Source organism: Lichenostomus cassidix, chromosome 2, assembly GCF_008360975.1.
Source record: "Lichenostomus cassidix isolate B80296 chromosome 2, HeHo_3.0, whole genome shotgun sequence".
Taxonomy (NCBI): Eukaryota; Metazoa; Chordata; class Aves; order Passeriformes; family Meliphagidae; genus Lichenostomus; species Lichenostomus cassidix.
In genome coordinates, this window is record NC_139482.1 from 19,817,979 (window position 1) to 19,832,673 (window position 14,695).

The window sequence follows — 14,695 nt, forward strand, 5'->3', positions numbered from 1 at the left end:
TTATCATTTGGTTCTGGATTAAAAAGCCAAGCACACAACCAACCTGTGAAATATCCTAATAAACAAAGGGCACTTACCCATCTGAATACACATCATGGAAGCATCAGGCCAGCTTTCCTCAGAAGTGGTGTGAACATAGTAACAATGCCCACGGAAGGGAATCCAGGATCTGCCACGCTTCGGTTCAGGACACTTCCCAGGAAGCTGTGGTGGTTCACTAGGGATTAACTCTGTTAAGACACACAGGTTTAGTGGAGTCTTAAAAGCCAAGGGAAAAATGTATTCCTGCACCACACATCAGTCCTAAAAATTTGACATTTATTCCAGGAAAAGGAATACCCCATAGATTTAACTAAAGTATTGAACTATGCCTGACAAACTAGTGACAAACTGTACTGGCTGGAGCTGGTTCTCCAGTCTGCTAAAGGAGGCTTACACCAGTTTAACTGCAATTGCCCTCAACAAGGCAATTTTTACCTAAAACTTGTGAAGCAGAATGAGAAATGAGTCAGCATACAAAAGGGATCTCGACACCAGTCGATATCTTTGTGTCTAGGCAGTTTCTAGAAAGGTCAGTCAGAGAAGTTGTCTGTACCTACCCTTGTACATCAATGTAAAAGCAGAATTCATAGCCTATTTCATCACCTGATTAAAGCCAAAACACAGCTTAAATGAGTATAAAATTTGCTGTGAATTATGAATTTATGACAAATCATAAATTTCTTATATAATTGAAACATTTGAAAATTGTATGTAATATTTGAGTGCTAAAGTGTTTGAGCAGAATCATCAAACAAATTAATTGATTTGGCTGCTACACTGACAGAAGTTTCTTAACACATAATATTTCAAAAGATATTTTTAAATGTAAAAGTATATCATTAATATATGCATAGTTAGGCTAAAGTTGATTGCTTCTGTAGTTCTTGACAAACAAGGAGGCAAAAATACCACTATGGCATGTGGCATGAAATATTGCAGCTGTCTTTATGATGTGCATGTGTTGACTGGCCTGTGAAATGAAATGTCTGGAAGTCACACAAGACAGACTGGATCTGAGAGTTATTTCTTAAAAGAGTAAGAGTTTATCACAAGGCATACACTGTCTATCACCACCTTTGTACATATGGAAAAACTAAATTCAAATCAAGCCATTAACCTAAATTCCAGCCTCCCAAATCACATCTGTCCTATTCAGCACTTACCATTGGATTGCTTACAGAGAGATAAATATGTTTCATTGCAAGGTGCTGTCTTCCAAAAACCATCCAAATCTAAATAGACACAGGCTCTGTTCTTATTTGGTTCTCCACTGCCCCAGTTAAGATACCTGCTCCTCCTTCTATCTGACCATACATATTGGCCTCCATTCTAAAAGCAAATGACAATAAAGATTATGTCACATACAAGAATTACATTGGAAGAACATTAGGATTGCACTTGAATGTATGGAAAAATTAGGAAAAATTGAGAATCACAGTTTCTTGCACAAGATTATGTCATGAATACAGAAGAAACTGGTCCAGACTTGCACTTCCCACAGCAGGCAGGGCAGTAGTCCTACAGATGTTTGTTTAGCATGGAGCCTATGTTATTCAATTCACACCATCCATCTCATGCCCTAAATGGGCAAAGGGCCTTCAGGTAACAAATGTGAATATACAGCTGAAGATTTTATCAAATGAGTCCACATATACACACAGATCAAATAAAGATTGCAGAGAAACTAACTATTGACAGTATTCCTCTAAAACAGGCTACTCTAGGTATTTAGAAAGCAAATAGAAAAAGCAGAGGTTTCACTGGAGAGAGGAAAACTGGGGCTGGACCACAGACCTCTGCCACCCATGTTAACTGGGCTGGTGGTAAATTTGTGGGTCTTGCAAGGCCCAGCTACCAGAGATGAGCCAAGCATGTATTTTGTCAGTGGATTTCACCAGTGTTTGCAGAGGATGACTGACACTGGTCACATCCATGGCTTCAGTCACCCCATCCTGTGCAGCCTAGATCCTTCCTCCTGTGATCTTTGGAGGCAGGCTCCCATCCTGTTCTTGGTGCTATTTCCTTTCCTTTGAGACCCTTGGTCATGTTTCATTCCAGATTGCTGTCTAATCCGAATTTCCCAGTGCTCTCACTGAGGTGTGGCTCTGGTTCCTCTCACCTCAGCACCTGTGCCCTCTCTCAGACCTGTGTTCCACCAAACTCTTGCTCTACCCCTCTCCACTCAATTTCCCCCTGGCTTCAGTTTCAAAAACTTCCAGCTACATTACATTTATCCATGTTCTTTTTCACATGTTAGCTGCTTCCCACTTCAGACCTTTCCACTCCTAGCTGTGTCTGTTGGCAGTTTTACACCAGGCACTGGCTTCAGCTCCAAAACCCAGACTGAGGAGTCCCCATTGCCACAGCCCTGCTTTTTCCACTATTGCCCAGAACAAGCTCTTCTACTGCTGGGCTGTGGATTGAAACAAAGCCTTAAACTCACAAAGAAAGAACTATTTTTGACCCAATTTTTTCCCCAGTGTGCCTTCAGAACTGGCACTACTCCCCCACAGGATTGTGTGGTAGACCATGGAGTGGGAAGTGAGAACTCCATCACCACTTTTACCACTGAAGCCACTCAGTGCTGCAGCTACAACCTTGGTGGCCTTTGAGGTATGGGCTGTGGCAGTTCTTGTTTACATTATGGACAAACTTAAATGAATAAATCCCCTGAAGTGGAGGGAAGTCAGGATCCTCCACAAGATTTTGATTCCTGCCACACATTCATGGATCTCACCAATGGCTCACCTGAGGTAATTCTATGACTATCACGAGCATTTGGTGGACTCACCATGTTGCTGTTAAGGCCAATCCATACAGGCTGCCCATGCTTTAATATTTGCAACCACAGGAAAGAATCAACATAAGGATCCAGGACACTGGCCAGTTCTGCAGACTGGTCCCTGCAGTTCTTCTCTGCTTTTTCCCAGCTCAGTTTGTAGTCGATGAGCGCATAGCGGTCATCACCATAATTGTTAAAGCCGAACCCTGGCGTTGTGGGTGGGGAGTTGGGCAGTTTGGGGTCTGTAACAAGCCAAAAAACAACCAAAAAGTCAAAGTGTATATCGGCTCAGACTTATAACACTGAGAGAAAATCTAGTACACTGGAGCTATCACATAATTAAGAGAAACTACAACAACAAATTAAGATATGTCCAAACAATCCCTGCAGTGATGAAAGTCACATTTTCATGTACTGTGACAAAATTTTCTAATACTTGTCAGAATGACCTTTTAGCAGAAATATCTGTATCATCCCCAGGAATAAGCCTTGTAAGCACCACACCTACACAAAACATATTGTACCAATGTAGGGCATTGAAAGGAACAATTTCTTCCCTTTTTGCATTATATATTGGCATTTGCTGTATTTTTGACAAGGAACAGGGTACAGTAAACACACCATGAACAAGCAGAGGGAAGTCACTGCTGCAGCTGAAATTGTTTGAGAAAGAATGTAAAGGAAATCAAGCAGGGCAGTTTAAAAAAAAGAAGAAGTGTCAGTGGTTTTAGCGTAACAATAAAAATTCCAGTTTTGAAGATATTAATACAGTGCACTCAGCCACCTTTGATTACCAGGAGTAGTAAAATACATGATGATACATAGATCTACTTTTTTGATTATTTACTGGTCTAGTCCTTAAAATAGAAAAAGTTAAGAGGTTATTTTTTCTATAAGTTTTTTTCTCCAAAACAATAAAATGTGTGATCATCTTGTTAAAACAGTCTGTTGTGCAAATGATACTGTTATTCATTGCAGTTAGGTTAGGGTGGAATTACAGGAAAGTCACTTTTAACACAAGTTTGAAATTACCACAATAAATCAGGTCCACTAGAAAGTGGTGAAAGAAAACTTACCAGAATTTTTTTGACATATGTAACTTTTGCTTGTTTTACATCCTTCATCTTTCCATTTCCCTGCCTGTTCAATAGGGTTCTTTATCATATAGACACAATCATCCTACAAGACAAATGAGATTAACAAGAAAAAAGATGTGGATAGGTAGTAAACATTCCCACTTCTCCTGGATACACAGACTCATGTATCACATGCAGGCACATACAGATAAATAATATGAAGGTCATAAATTCATACAAGCAATGGTCAGGCACATGATGTGACAATAAGCCTTTGTGACTCAGCCCTAGGAAAGTTTGTACTTGGATGATAGAGAGTGTTGCAAAGCACAGCACAGAGGCAGGAGGATATGTCTGGGACTGTCTGGATGTACAGAACCTCTGTGCAGGACCCTCTGTGTGTGAGCATGTGTGTGGGTTCATATGTGTGCCAGGTGTGGCCCACAGGTCTGTGGCTGTTTTCCTGGAGGTTGTGGGGAATTTCTTCTCTTCACTGAAGCTTACCTGGAGAGCTGAATTCCTCTTTCTGCCCCAATTCAGGACTAGGAAGCAAAGTGGTTGCCACAGTGTAGTAATGTAGAGGTAGTTTGTCAGAAAAAAACTTTTGTGGGAGACACTTCCAAAACCCTTTCTGCTGCACTTTGGACCTTTTACCTTCCTCCTTTACCTCCCACAGCATGAGAAGCTGTGGCTTGGCTTCCTGCAGAGGGAGGCAACTGTCCCCACCTCACATCACCATAACCTTATCCAAACACACTCCTGGCATCAGCCCAGGTCTTGTCTGCAGGAGAAGGGAGCTGCATGTGAAGTGATTTCTGGAAGGGAATGGTCACAGCCTTCTTCAGAAAGCATAGGCACGTGGGAGATGGAGAAGTCCTGGAGATCCAAAAATTCAGCTCTAGCCTGATGGCAGCTCTACCTAAAAGAACTTGTTTCCATTTCAGCTGATTGTGAAGCAATTCTCTTTTGAGAAAGAGAAAAACTTGGTAAAGCTAGCACAGGAGTATAGAAATAATACTATTGGGCAGTATTCTACATTAACTATTTCACAATTACTGAATAACACCGAGTTTTGTCTTACAATTGTACACAAAAATGTATAACCATGCCAGAAGTTTTAGAGCATATAGAAAGGATCTTTCAGATGGAATATTAGAGGAAGATAAAAATTAGAAAGGAAGACACAGACTCCCTCTTTTGAGTATTTTGTTCAATGCATTTATCTTGACAAGCTTGGTTCCAAGAACTCTCAATATGTGCAATTATCTAAATTATTTTCATCAAATCTAAATAATATTCACCTCATCCCAAAATTATGTAGTTTATGCAATGGTTTATTCAAATATCCTCATTTGCCTGAGTTTTGCATAATGCTTCCAAAACGCTCTCTGGACTCATACAGAGCCATGACAAATACAGAAGTTAAGAAAATGTGTGTAAATAGGTCTCCCACATGGGTAGTCTCCTTTTAAAAACAGACTTTTTAAATTTATGAAGATTTAAAAATCTTCATAAAGGAAAAGACAGAAAATACAATAGTAGCTACATACATTTTGTTCATCCACCAAAGCTGTAATGTTTAAGCGACAAACAGAAATTGGTGCTTACCATACTATAATAACTTCTGGAACCTTTTGCCCAATTTGTATAGTCTACTGGGCTTCCATCTGTCCACAAGTATTTGTGCTCCTGATTTATGTCATTCAGTCCAATCCAAGCATCAGTTGCAGCATTTTTTAAGAGGGACATAAGGGAAGCTGAAGGGAAAAAAGAAAAATTGTATGAGGAAGGAAACTGAATGCACTCTTCCCCGATACCACAGAATTTAGAGTGCCTGGAAACAGGATGATGAGTTTCCTCTTTATAATAAGGTGGCACTCTCATGATAAAAATAAAATTAATATATCTGAATATATTTTTAACATCAATCATCTAAAGTTAAAATTGGAAAAAAAAGTATTTACAATCTGTATTACAGAAATTAACATGAGTACACTAAGCCTTGGCACACAGAAAGTGAGTCCACAGTCTGTGCACTCCCTTTTCTTCTTTGGTAACTTCTTTGTTAACGTGACTTAATAACTTCATTTCTAAACAGGCATAACACAAATAAAACTACTTAATAACCAAGTATATATGAATAGGAATCTCAGCTTTGTGGAGTGCCAGATGCTGCTTTCTTTAGCTCCTGCCTAGACTGACTTTCCACCAAAATGATTTCCTTCCTCTGCTAGAGAAAAGATGCATAAAGCACTAGTACTGATGGCGTGAGGCAGGAAATGGTCCATGTACAGCACTCGGGACTTGAGGCAGCACATCCATGGAGCAAAAATGAGGCCTCTTAAAAAATCTGCAACAGGCTGAGCAGCAAGAGCAGCAGGTGCTGATGTCCAGCAGAGCCAGGGGAACAGGGGGAAGCTGGAACTCCAGCACTGCAGCCTTCTGCTGCCTGAGGGTGTGTCCTCCACTGACACCTACAGCATGTGGCTCAGCAGCTAGGTGCCCAGTGATTTGGGTTAGGGTATTACTCCTCTTGTGTGCTATTTTTACATAGAATCATAGAATCATAGATTGACCTGAGTTGGAAGGGACCTCAAAGATCATCTAATTCCTCAAAAAACTAAAATGTGGACATTCAATTATATGACAAGCCTCTAATAAAATATTTAAGTACATCTTTCATTAATCCCCAGACTATGATTTTAAAAGTTAATCAAGAGACGAAAACCTTAGAAGCATTTTTCAAAGGGTGCAATTTCTCATTTAGCACAACTTCATATTAATGTGGAATAAATAAGAGTATATGTAGCAGAAGCCATAGTATCTTTTTTAAGGATTTTGTCAGGAATTACATGGTGTCTCATCAAATGTCAAAGGTCAAAACATTGATACTTTGTACCTTGCACTTCCTTTTTTGATATAGTAGCCAGATTTCCTCCAAGATCCATGCAGTTGTTCCGTGCAGCATGCCATGTCAGTGTATCATTTTCATCTAGGCCAAATACCTTAAAACACTGAAAAAGAGAAGTGTGCCAAATCTGAATCTAGATGCTGTTTTAATTTCTAATGAAAACATCTCTGTTTGTAACAAGATAAGCTGAATATTTTGAGTAAAAAGGGGGGTTAACTCATGTAAAAGTACTTTTTATAGCTTGTCTTTGGGTTTTAATGGCAGAAAATATCTGTACTAGAAAATCAATCTAAAGCCCAATATTTAACATAGACTTAAAGAAAGAAATATGTCAGTCTATTGATCTCAGAAGAAATTTTATTAAACCTTCTGAACACAATTCTGAGGTGTGACTTTGAGAGAGAAATGCGGAAAAAGACCACAGAAAACAAAAAAGCATAAGATATGTTATTGGAGAAAGACATCTCATCTTCTCTCACCCTATTTGTCAAACCAGGTTTGGTTCTCACAGGATAGTCACAGAAACACAGTGATTCTGACATTATAAGGAAAGCCAGGAATTTACCATTTCTTGTAATATGATCTTATGATATTTCAGCCATTAGAATTAGCTTTGTCAGAGTCAAACAACCTAAATGTGTTACCTAAAGCATGCAAGTTAAGCAGGCAATTTGTGGAAAAGCAGGACAAAATGGAAGGTGGTATATAAATTCTTAGGGAAGAGTCAAGGGAGGAGCCTTTGAAGCTCCTCTTCCAGGAGGTGAGGAAGAAAGAGATTTTAGCTTGAGAGAGCACTGTGAAATGGAAGACACTAACTTTGTGACTTTTTCTCAGGACTGAGAGAGGGAAGGAAAAGGAAACAACAGTCAGCAGATCTCAAATAATTAACCTCTATCAAACTGAAATATTTTTGCTCAGTTGAAGGGAAGACAGACAGAGCTAGAAAAAAAAATGCAATTGAGAATTATGTTCATTGCTAGGTGTATTCTAGCTACTAGTATTGTGGTGTACATTGTTGTTTTATACCTTTTATAGCTTCATTAATGAAAATTTATGGATTTTTAATTCATACAGTCTCTTATCCTGAAGTTTTGTCTTTTGAGAGGGCTAAGAGTGATTGCACATAATAAAGTGCAGCAAATATTATAGCTGGATTACTTAAAAACTTGGATTTGTTTGGTTATAGAAAAAAAACCAGATGAATTTGCTCACGGGAAGGTGCCTCAGTGGTTTAAGAGCCAGTGCATGCTGAGCAAGGGATGGGTAAGGGTCCAGGCAACGTGTGAGAGCCAGATAAGCTCAGCACAGTAAATGAAAACATACATTTTTGCTAGTGTTTTGTGTTGCCAAAGATAGATGAGAAACTTCCCCTGTGTAGAGCTGTTGTAAGATGAAGCTTTCTCCTTGTATGTGTCAAGATCACCCTCGTAAGTGCTGTGATCCCAAAAGAGGCTGCAATTTCTGCATCAGGACTTGTAATTTTAAAATCTTTAAATACACACAAACAGAACATACTTTGTGATAAGTGAAAACCCTGCTACAATTGCAAAACTGATCCAAAGATGGTTTTCATTCTGCTCTTTTTAAAATGCAATATATTGACATTTCATACTGCACCTTGTTATCAAAGAGGAGCCAGTCATCCTGACACCCACCCTTTGGTGGAGGTGAAGTGGGAACAACAGTTGGACGAACAGTGTCATTAAGCCTTTCACAGATGAATAACTCAACGCTGCCACAGTTGAGATCATTCCATGTACCTGAAAGAAAATTAGAATTAAAAAAACAAAACCAGCAACTGAGATTGAGATAAAAAGTGTAATTTCCTATAGAAACCTATCACAGGAAGTAAAACTGGTTACAGTAATTGTATTTCTCTCCCCAGGAATAATAATTGTCTGTTGCTTTGAAATATTCAGGTTTCCAGCAAAATTTAGAATATACATAATTTGTTTAGAAACAGAGATATTTCAGTATTGCAAAACCATAGTATTGACAAAGGGGAGTTTTAGTTCAAATACTTCATTCTCTGAGATCTGTAAGGTCTCTGGAATCACTCTGGCTATGTAAGGCACTCAGTCCTAGTTACCTTATTACCTGAGCTTCTCACAGTCTTAGAGTTTTCTGGTGTCTTTTCTGCCTATTGGAGTGTGATCTAAGAGTATAACATTAACATCATCATCCCAATTTTACAGATATCCTGGAGAGGACAGAGGGGAAATTGGACAGAGGTTAGAGGAGAAACTACACTGACTCTGTCTGCCAATTGTCTGATGCTTACCTGATTTGTTCACTTAGGAATTTCCTGACAAAATTGCAGGTGTAATTCAATGTGTTATCTACACAGAGTTCAATTTTTTAAAAGCACGTAAATAAAAGAAGAAACTACAATTTATCCCCCTTTGCTTTTTGAACACTATGAAACATCAGCCTGCTCAGTGTGATAACCCACCCAGCCTTGCCCATTCAGCCCTCCTGAGCCTAAACCACATCCTGCACACTGAATACTGTCACTGCACCCACCTGTATGGGTATACATCACCACACAGTTTTCATCATTATTGGCAAAATTGGGTTCATTTGGAGCCCAGGCAACATAGTTCACTGGTGTTCCATCCATCCACCTGAAAGAGGTAATTTGAGGGAATTCTTAGTTGTATTAGTTAACATTTCTTTGCAAAGGACACATTTGAGTTTTGTATTTTAAGTTTCCTACATCCTAGCTTACAAACATGTTTTTCTCTGCTGAAAGGAAACCAAGACCTTCCACTTGGAATTAATAAAAAATATTTTCATGTCAACTGCCTACTGTGTTGACTTGGACCAGGTCTGAACTAATCATCTTAATTGGTGATCCCAACTTTTCTTGGTCTCTGACCATTGAGTGTGTGCTAGAAATGCACCAGTCTAGCACTGGATCTGGCTTTCTCCAGAGCACCTGAGCTTATTTTAGCAATTTCCTGGGTCAAAACCCAGGATAATATAAGATCTTGTAGGGTGAGAAAGAGTCTTGAACCATGTACTGGGAACCACTTGGAACCATTTTGTTTAGCGAAGGAAATCTTTAATATTTTACAACTATTAGCTTCCTTTTTTTTTTTTTTTAATTATGCAACAATCATTTCATAGCTTGGTGATTCAAAATAATTTTCAAAAAGTAGCCAGGAAAAAACTGAAAAGCTTCAGTGTGCTGGAAGTCAAGTGATGAATCAGCCAAGACTGCCAATCTTCAGACAACAATAGCTCCAGGAAAATTCAGTGTTTTTCCAGTTTCAGAGACTAAGAAACTGCATGCATGTTTTTGCATGTAAACTACAGATTCAGAATTCACCAGGATGCCTAGCTGCTTGCAAAACTCCTGAGTCAAAATGGAAAAACCAATACCTAATAAGCAGGGGGAAAGGATACAAAACAAATAGTTGCACCATCATCCAGCTGGGAAGGGAATTAAACTAGTGAGGGAGCAAGGAGGGCTGGGAAAAAAACCAGTTATGTATCTGAGCAGTGGATGTGAGGTAGAAAGCAGAAGCTCCAGGAGTTGAAACTATGGAGTCTCTGTGGTTTGTGGTTTGTGGCCAACAAAGGCAACCTGTGACAGCAGAAGCAAGATGAAAATGCAGAGGCTGAGACACATCTGATCAAGCTTTGAATCCCAGAAGAATGCACTAGGAAAAGACACAGCAGGAGAAAAGAATGCCACAGGAGACATGTCTGCAACACATCTAAGGCTTCAGGGGATGCTTAAGACAATTCCAGGGCACTTTTGTTTCCAAAGACATTTGTAAAAGAGTGGTGACTCTGTGCCACCTGAAGCTGTCCTGCCCTGAACTCTGAGTACAACCATCTGGAAATCCAGATAAGTGCTCTCCAGCATTGATATTTCTCCTCTAAAAACCACTTTGATGCCTCTCACTTTGATGCAGGTTTTTAGGGTTCTTTTTCTTTGATCATTTCAACATTCAGCAATGCCTGTAAGTACTGTCTGGAAAATGCTGGAGACCTCCAAAGAACTTTTTTTCCCCTAATAAAGAATAGGGGATGATGCCTCACTTCCTATGGTCAAACATCCCAACCAGAACACAAAAGCTGCATAAAGAACCAAAACAGGTGGAAACAGATGGTGAAAATAGGATGGGAGAATTGCTTTGCTGAGGAGCAGAATCCCATTTTAAAACTTTTTGTCAGGACATGGCTGTAGACAGGTTGTATCAATCATTGAATTTCAACTCTTTCCTAGAGCCAGCCATCTCAAATATTGACATTTTGAGTCTGACAAAACTAGTTTGTTTGTACTTACCGGAATGTTCTGTCAAGGCTCACACTTAAGCCAATATAGAAGTTACTTCCCCAGTCTTTATAGAAAATCTAAAACAAACAAACAAATTAAAATATTTACTGAACTGTAACAAAACAGATTTCAAATGAAGCAAAAAAAAAGTTCAAAAAATGCTGTAGTTTCAGTTGTACAATTGCACAGTATATAATGTGCAGGGAGTTGCTGAAGTGATATGCCCAAACTGCAAAATGCAAGATTTTCCTCCAATTTCCAGTGTATAATTAGAAAAAAAAAAATGAAGTTTATATGAAAAAGCAATGGAAAAAAAAAAAGCTATGTTAAGAAGGTAAGAATGACCTCTTAATCAGGCTTATAGCAGTATTTTTAAGAGTTTTAGGAAAGCATAGTGAGAATTTCCTGAAAACCTACAAGTAAACCCTGGGGTTTTTTACCTAGTCATGTGAAGGAAAGAATGTAATCAAATTAGATTTTAATAGTAGGAAACTATTTCCAGAACAGTATATCATCATCAGTAATTCTCTTCCTATTAGAAAATATTCTAACTTAAACCTATTAATGCAAATATGAGATCTATTTTGACAAAGAGATTTTATTGAATTCTGTGAAAAGACTTGAGTAAGCAAAACAACACAATTAGTAATTGCAGCTTTCAGCTAAACAGAGCAAGGTCTTTGAAAGTTGCACCCTGAGGATATTCTTGAAAAGAGGCTGAGAATTTGCCTACATATAGCAATTTATCAAAATAATTATTATAATGAAGCTCCTAAGTAGATAAGCCCATGAAAGGATGAAAAGTGGCACTGATTTTTCTTTTTTTTAAATTATGACTGCTTTCTAGTGTTTCACAAACCAGCTGAAAAAAGTTGCCTCAGTTTACAACAAAATAGTGCATTTTGGAAGCAAACAGGTTTCTTACGTATTTCCAAAGAAAATTTTTTTCACTTTCAGTCTCAATGACAGCAAGGTCACCACCATGCTTCTTGCAATAGCCTCTGGCTTTTTCCATAGACATTGCTTCTTTGCTGAAGTAATATTCCTTGTGTTTGTATATTATCCAGTCATCTTCACCAACAACATATTCATAACCTGCAAATTAAACATTAAGTAGTCTGTAATAGAAATTAACTTCACTACATGTTAATTTTTTTTTTTTCATTAGAAGCATGAGACTTACTGAATGTGGAATTAGGCTCTGGTTTCAGTGAGGCTCCTGCAATATAAATCAACATTTGAGTACATTATATTTCTTAGCTCTATCTCAATTATATTTATAGAGTAGTTAGCATTTCAATTCCAAGTAATAATCTTAAGGGCTACTCAGTATATTTTTTTTTCTGTCACAGAATTTCTCAGAGTATCTGAAGAAAAGTGCTACATGCAGCAAGACAGAATGTTAGACCTGTTCATAAGTTAAGCTTTCAGAAACTATGCCCAACTTAAAGCTGTTATGTTTCACTTCCCCACCATGCTACATACACATCCCAAACTTGCTTGTGTATTTCACAGATTAATTAATCATTTTCAATTGCTTTAACTGAAATGAAATGTATTAACTGTTTTATTGTGATTGATGGCACAACTGTCTCTAATACTTGCAGATAGTGTGTGTGATACGACCTGGGAAGGATGTTCTTATCTACCTCTAAAAGTTGCTACAGGCAGGAAGTTTTCTTACCTTTTTTAATCTGGCAAATGTAGTCCAGCATGTGTTCACAAAATAAATCATTCCAGTCCATATTGAGATAGCCAGTAAACGCACCACATTTTTCATTCCCATCATAATTGTTTGGTTCACCATGTGACCACTTTTCAAAATTTACCTGTAGTGGAAACAAAACTTTGTTACTATTTGCCTTTTAAGAGGAAACAATTGTCTTGTATCTGTATCATCCCATTAAAGAAGAATGTACTTTATTTGATTTTATGGTCCATCTTGTTCTTTAATGCCAGACCTTTTAAGAAGAAGTACATGACCCTTGATAGCATAATAATTCATCAATGTGTTTATAAGCTGTGCTAGTAAGCCAAAAATTTCTTGCCCTGTTTGTTAACTGGAAAGTTGATGTTCTCCTGTCAAGCTCTAGAAAAAAATATTCTGTCTGATTTCTGGGTTGCTTATGCTACTCAGATGTTCCAAACCAGGACAATCCATTAGTGCTGCCATAAGGCCTTGGACCTGGCAGATTTGATCTACTTAAGACAAGGAGGGCAGCAAAGCCAAGCTTGTGTAGATGTACAGAGTTAGTTCTTACAGCAAACAACAAATGGAAATGCAGAGATTAGCACAATCAGACTTACTTAGATCAGGAGTGATACTCCTTTAATTACTGTAAATTTTGTATTTTTATCTATAACTATGAAATATCAAAAGACTAAAATGAAAACTAATTCTTAGAGAGGAATCAGGTACTAAAGACTTAATGTCATTTGCACCTTTTATATAAGAGTCATGAGAGCTGTCTGCCAAGAGATACATAAATAAAAAACACACCCTAGTCAAAAAGCTGGAATAATAAGTTATTTACTCACTGGTGAGCCATCACTCCATGTAAATCCACCATCAGAGTCCAAGGAACTTAAACCCATCCAGTACGAATAGTGAATATAACCTCTATCTCTGAATGATTACAAATATAGACAATCAGACAAAGCATGAAACAGGGAAGGGGAATGTGTATCATTACATTATTCTCTGTACACTTGATACTTCAAGTATAATTTGTGACAGTAATGTAATAATTTAATTGTCATGTGGGGAAAAACACCCTGGCACTACATGTGTAAGGAGGCAGTGAAACACAAAACTGTATGGGAAAGATCACAAATGTTGTAAGTCCACAAATACTGAGTCAAATGAAAATATATTTAAAGGTCTTGGTTCCACTAAGTAGCTTAGGCATCTAAATTCAGAGCTCTCTGCACTGATGGGCTTGATTTAAATATTTATCTAAGAACATCAATAGGTCAGGCTTTCATAAATCTTCCAATTTTTCCCCTTAATTATGTAGGAATAGGAAACCAGCACAAAATATTCTTTTAATCAAGAGTATTTTATCTACTGATCAACTAAAAATGAGCTAAAAAGATCAGTTTTATCTCCTTGAATTAACTTCAGTTGAAACCAATCTTGGTGATACTTCTCTCAGTTTTGTTTACATTCATGATATTTTAGTGCATGGTATCACCTTCTCAGAGGTGTGTCAAAAAAACCTTTTGCTCACCTCTTTTTACCCATTTTTTTCCGCTACTTTTTATGCCACTTTTTACACCATCTTTGTAAAGTGGAAATTGATCACCAGAAGTCCTTTATGTCTTTCAGAAAGGTAATTTTTAATTTTTTTTCTTATATTTAAATGGTGAACTTTGCAGATACTCACAGTCTAGCGATCAGGTTTTGCTCCTCCTCACTGTGGATACATGCCAGATCTCCTCCAATGGTTCTGCAAAAATCTCTTGCTTCAAACCATGTTCGCATTTTTTCCCTTCCTCCCTGAAAAATCTGTAAAAAGTGGGCAACTAAATACTGTGCTGGGTATTACAGATATTTAGAAACACAAATATGGGCTTCTGTCTTTATTCTGATCTTT

The 14,695-nt window shown here is 37.9% G+C and overlaps 1 protein-coding gene across 1 annotated transcript in view; it reads right to left on the reverse strand.

Moving 5' to 3' along the window:
* The window catches only part of LOC146440915 (macrophage mannose receptor 1-like), a 32,021-nt gene that overhangs the window by 5,793 nt on the left and 11,533 nt on the right, over positions 1-14,695 (reverse strand). The window contains exons 13-26 of the mRNA XM_085050587.1: positions 14,486-14,607; positions 13,638-13,725; positions 12,784-12,928; positions 12,283-12,318; positions 12,025-12,194; positions 11,109-11,176; positions 9,335-9,435; positions 8,429-8,571; positions 6,800-6,914; positions 5,509-5,657; positions 3,901-4,003; positions 2,834-3,066; positions 1,206-1,371; positions 78-230 (exon numbers count right to left, since the gene is read on the reverse strand). Of these exons, the coding sequence (XP_084906713.1) occupies positions 78-230; positions 1,206-1,371; positions 2,834-3,066; positions 3,901-4,003; positions 5,509-5,657; positions 6,800-6,914; positions 8,429-8,571; positions 9,335-9,435; positions 11,109-11,176; positions 12,025-12,194; positions 12,283-12,318; positions 12,784-12,928; positions 13,638-13,725; positions 14,486-14,607 (1,792 nt within the window). The remainder of the gene's footprint in view (positions 1-77; positions 231-1,205; positions 1,372-2,833; positions 3,067-3,900; positions 4,004-5,508; positions 5,658-6,799; positions 6,915-8,428; positions 8,572-9,334; positions 9,436-11,108; positions 11,177-12,024; positions 12,195-12,282; positions 12,319-12,783; positions 12,929-13,637; positions 13,726-14,485; positions 14,608-14,695) is intronic.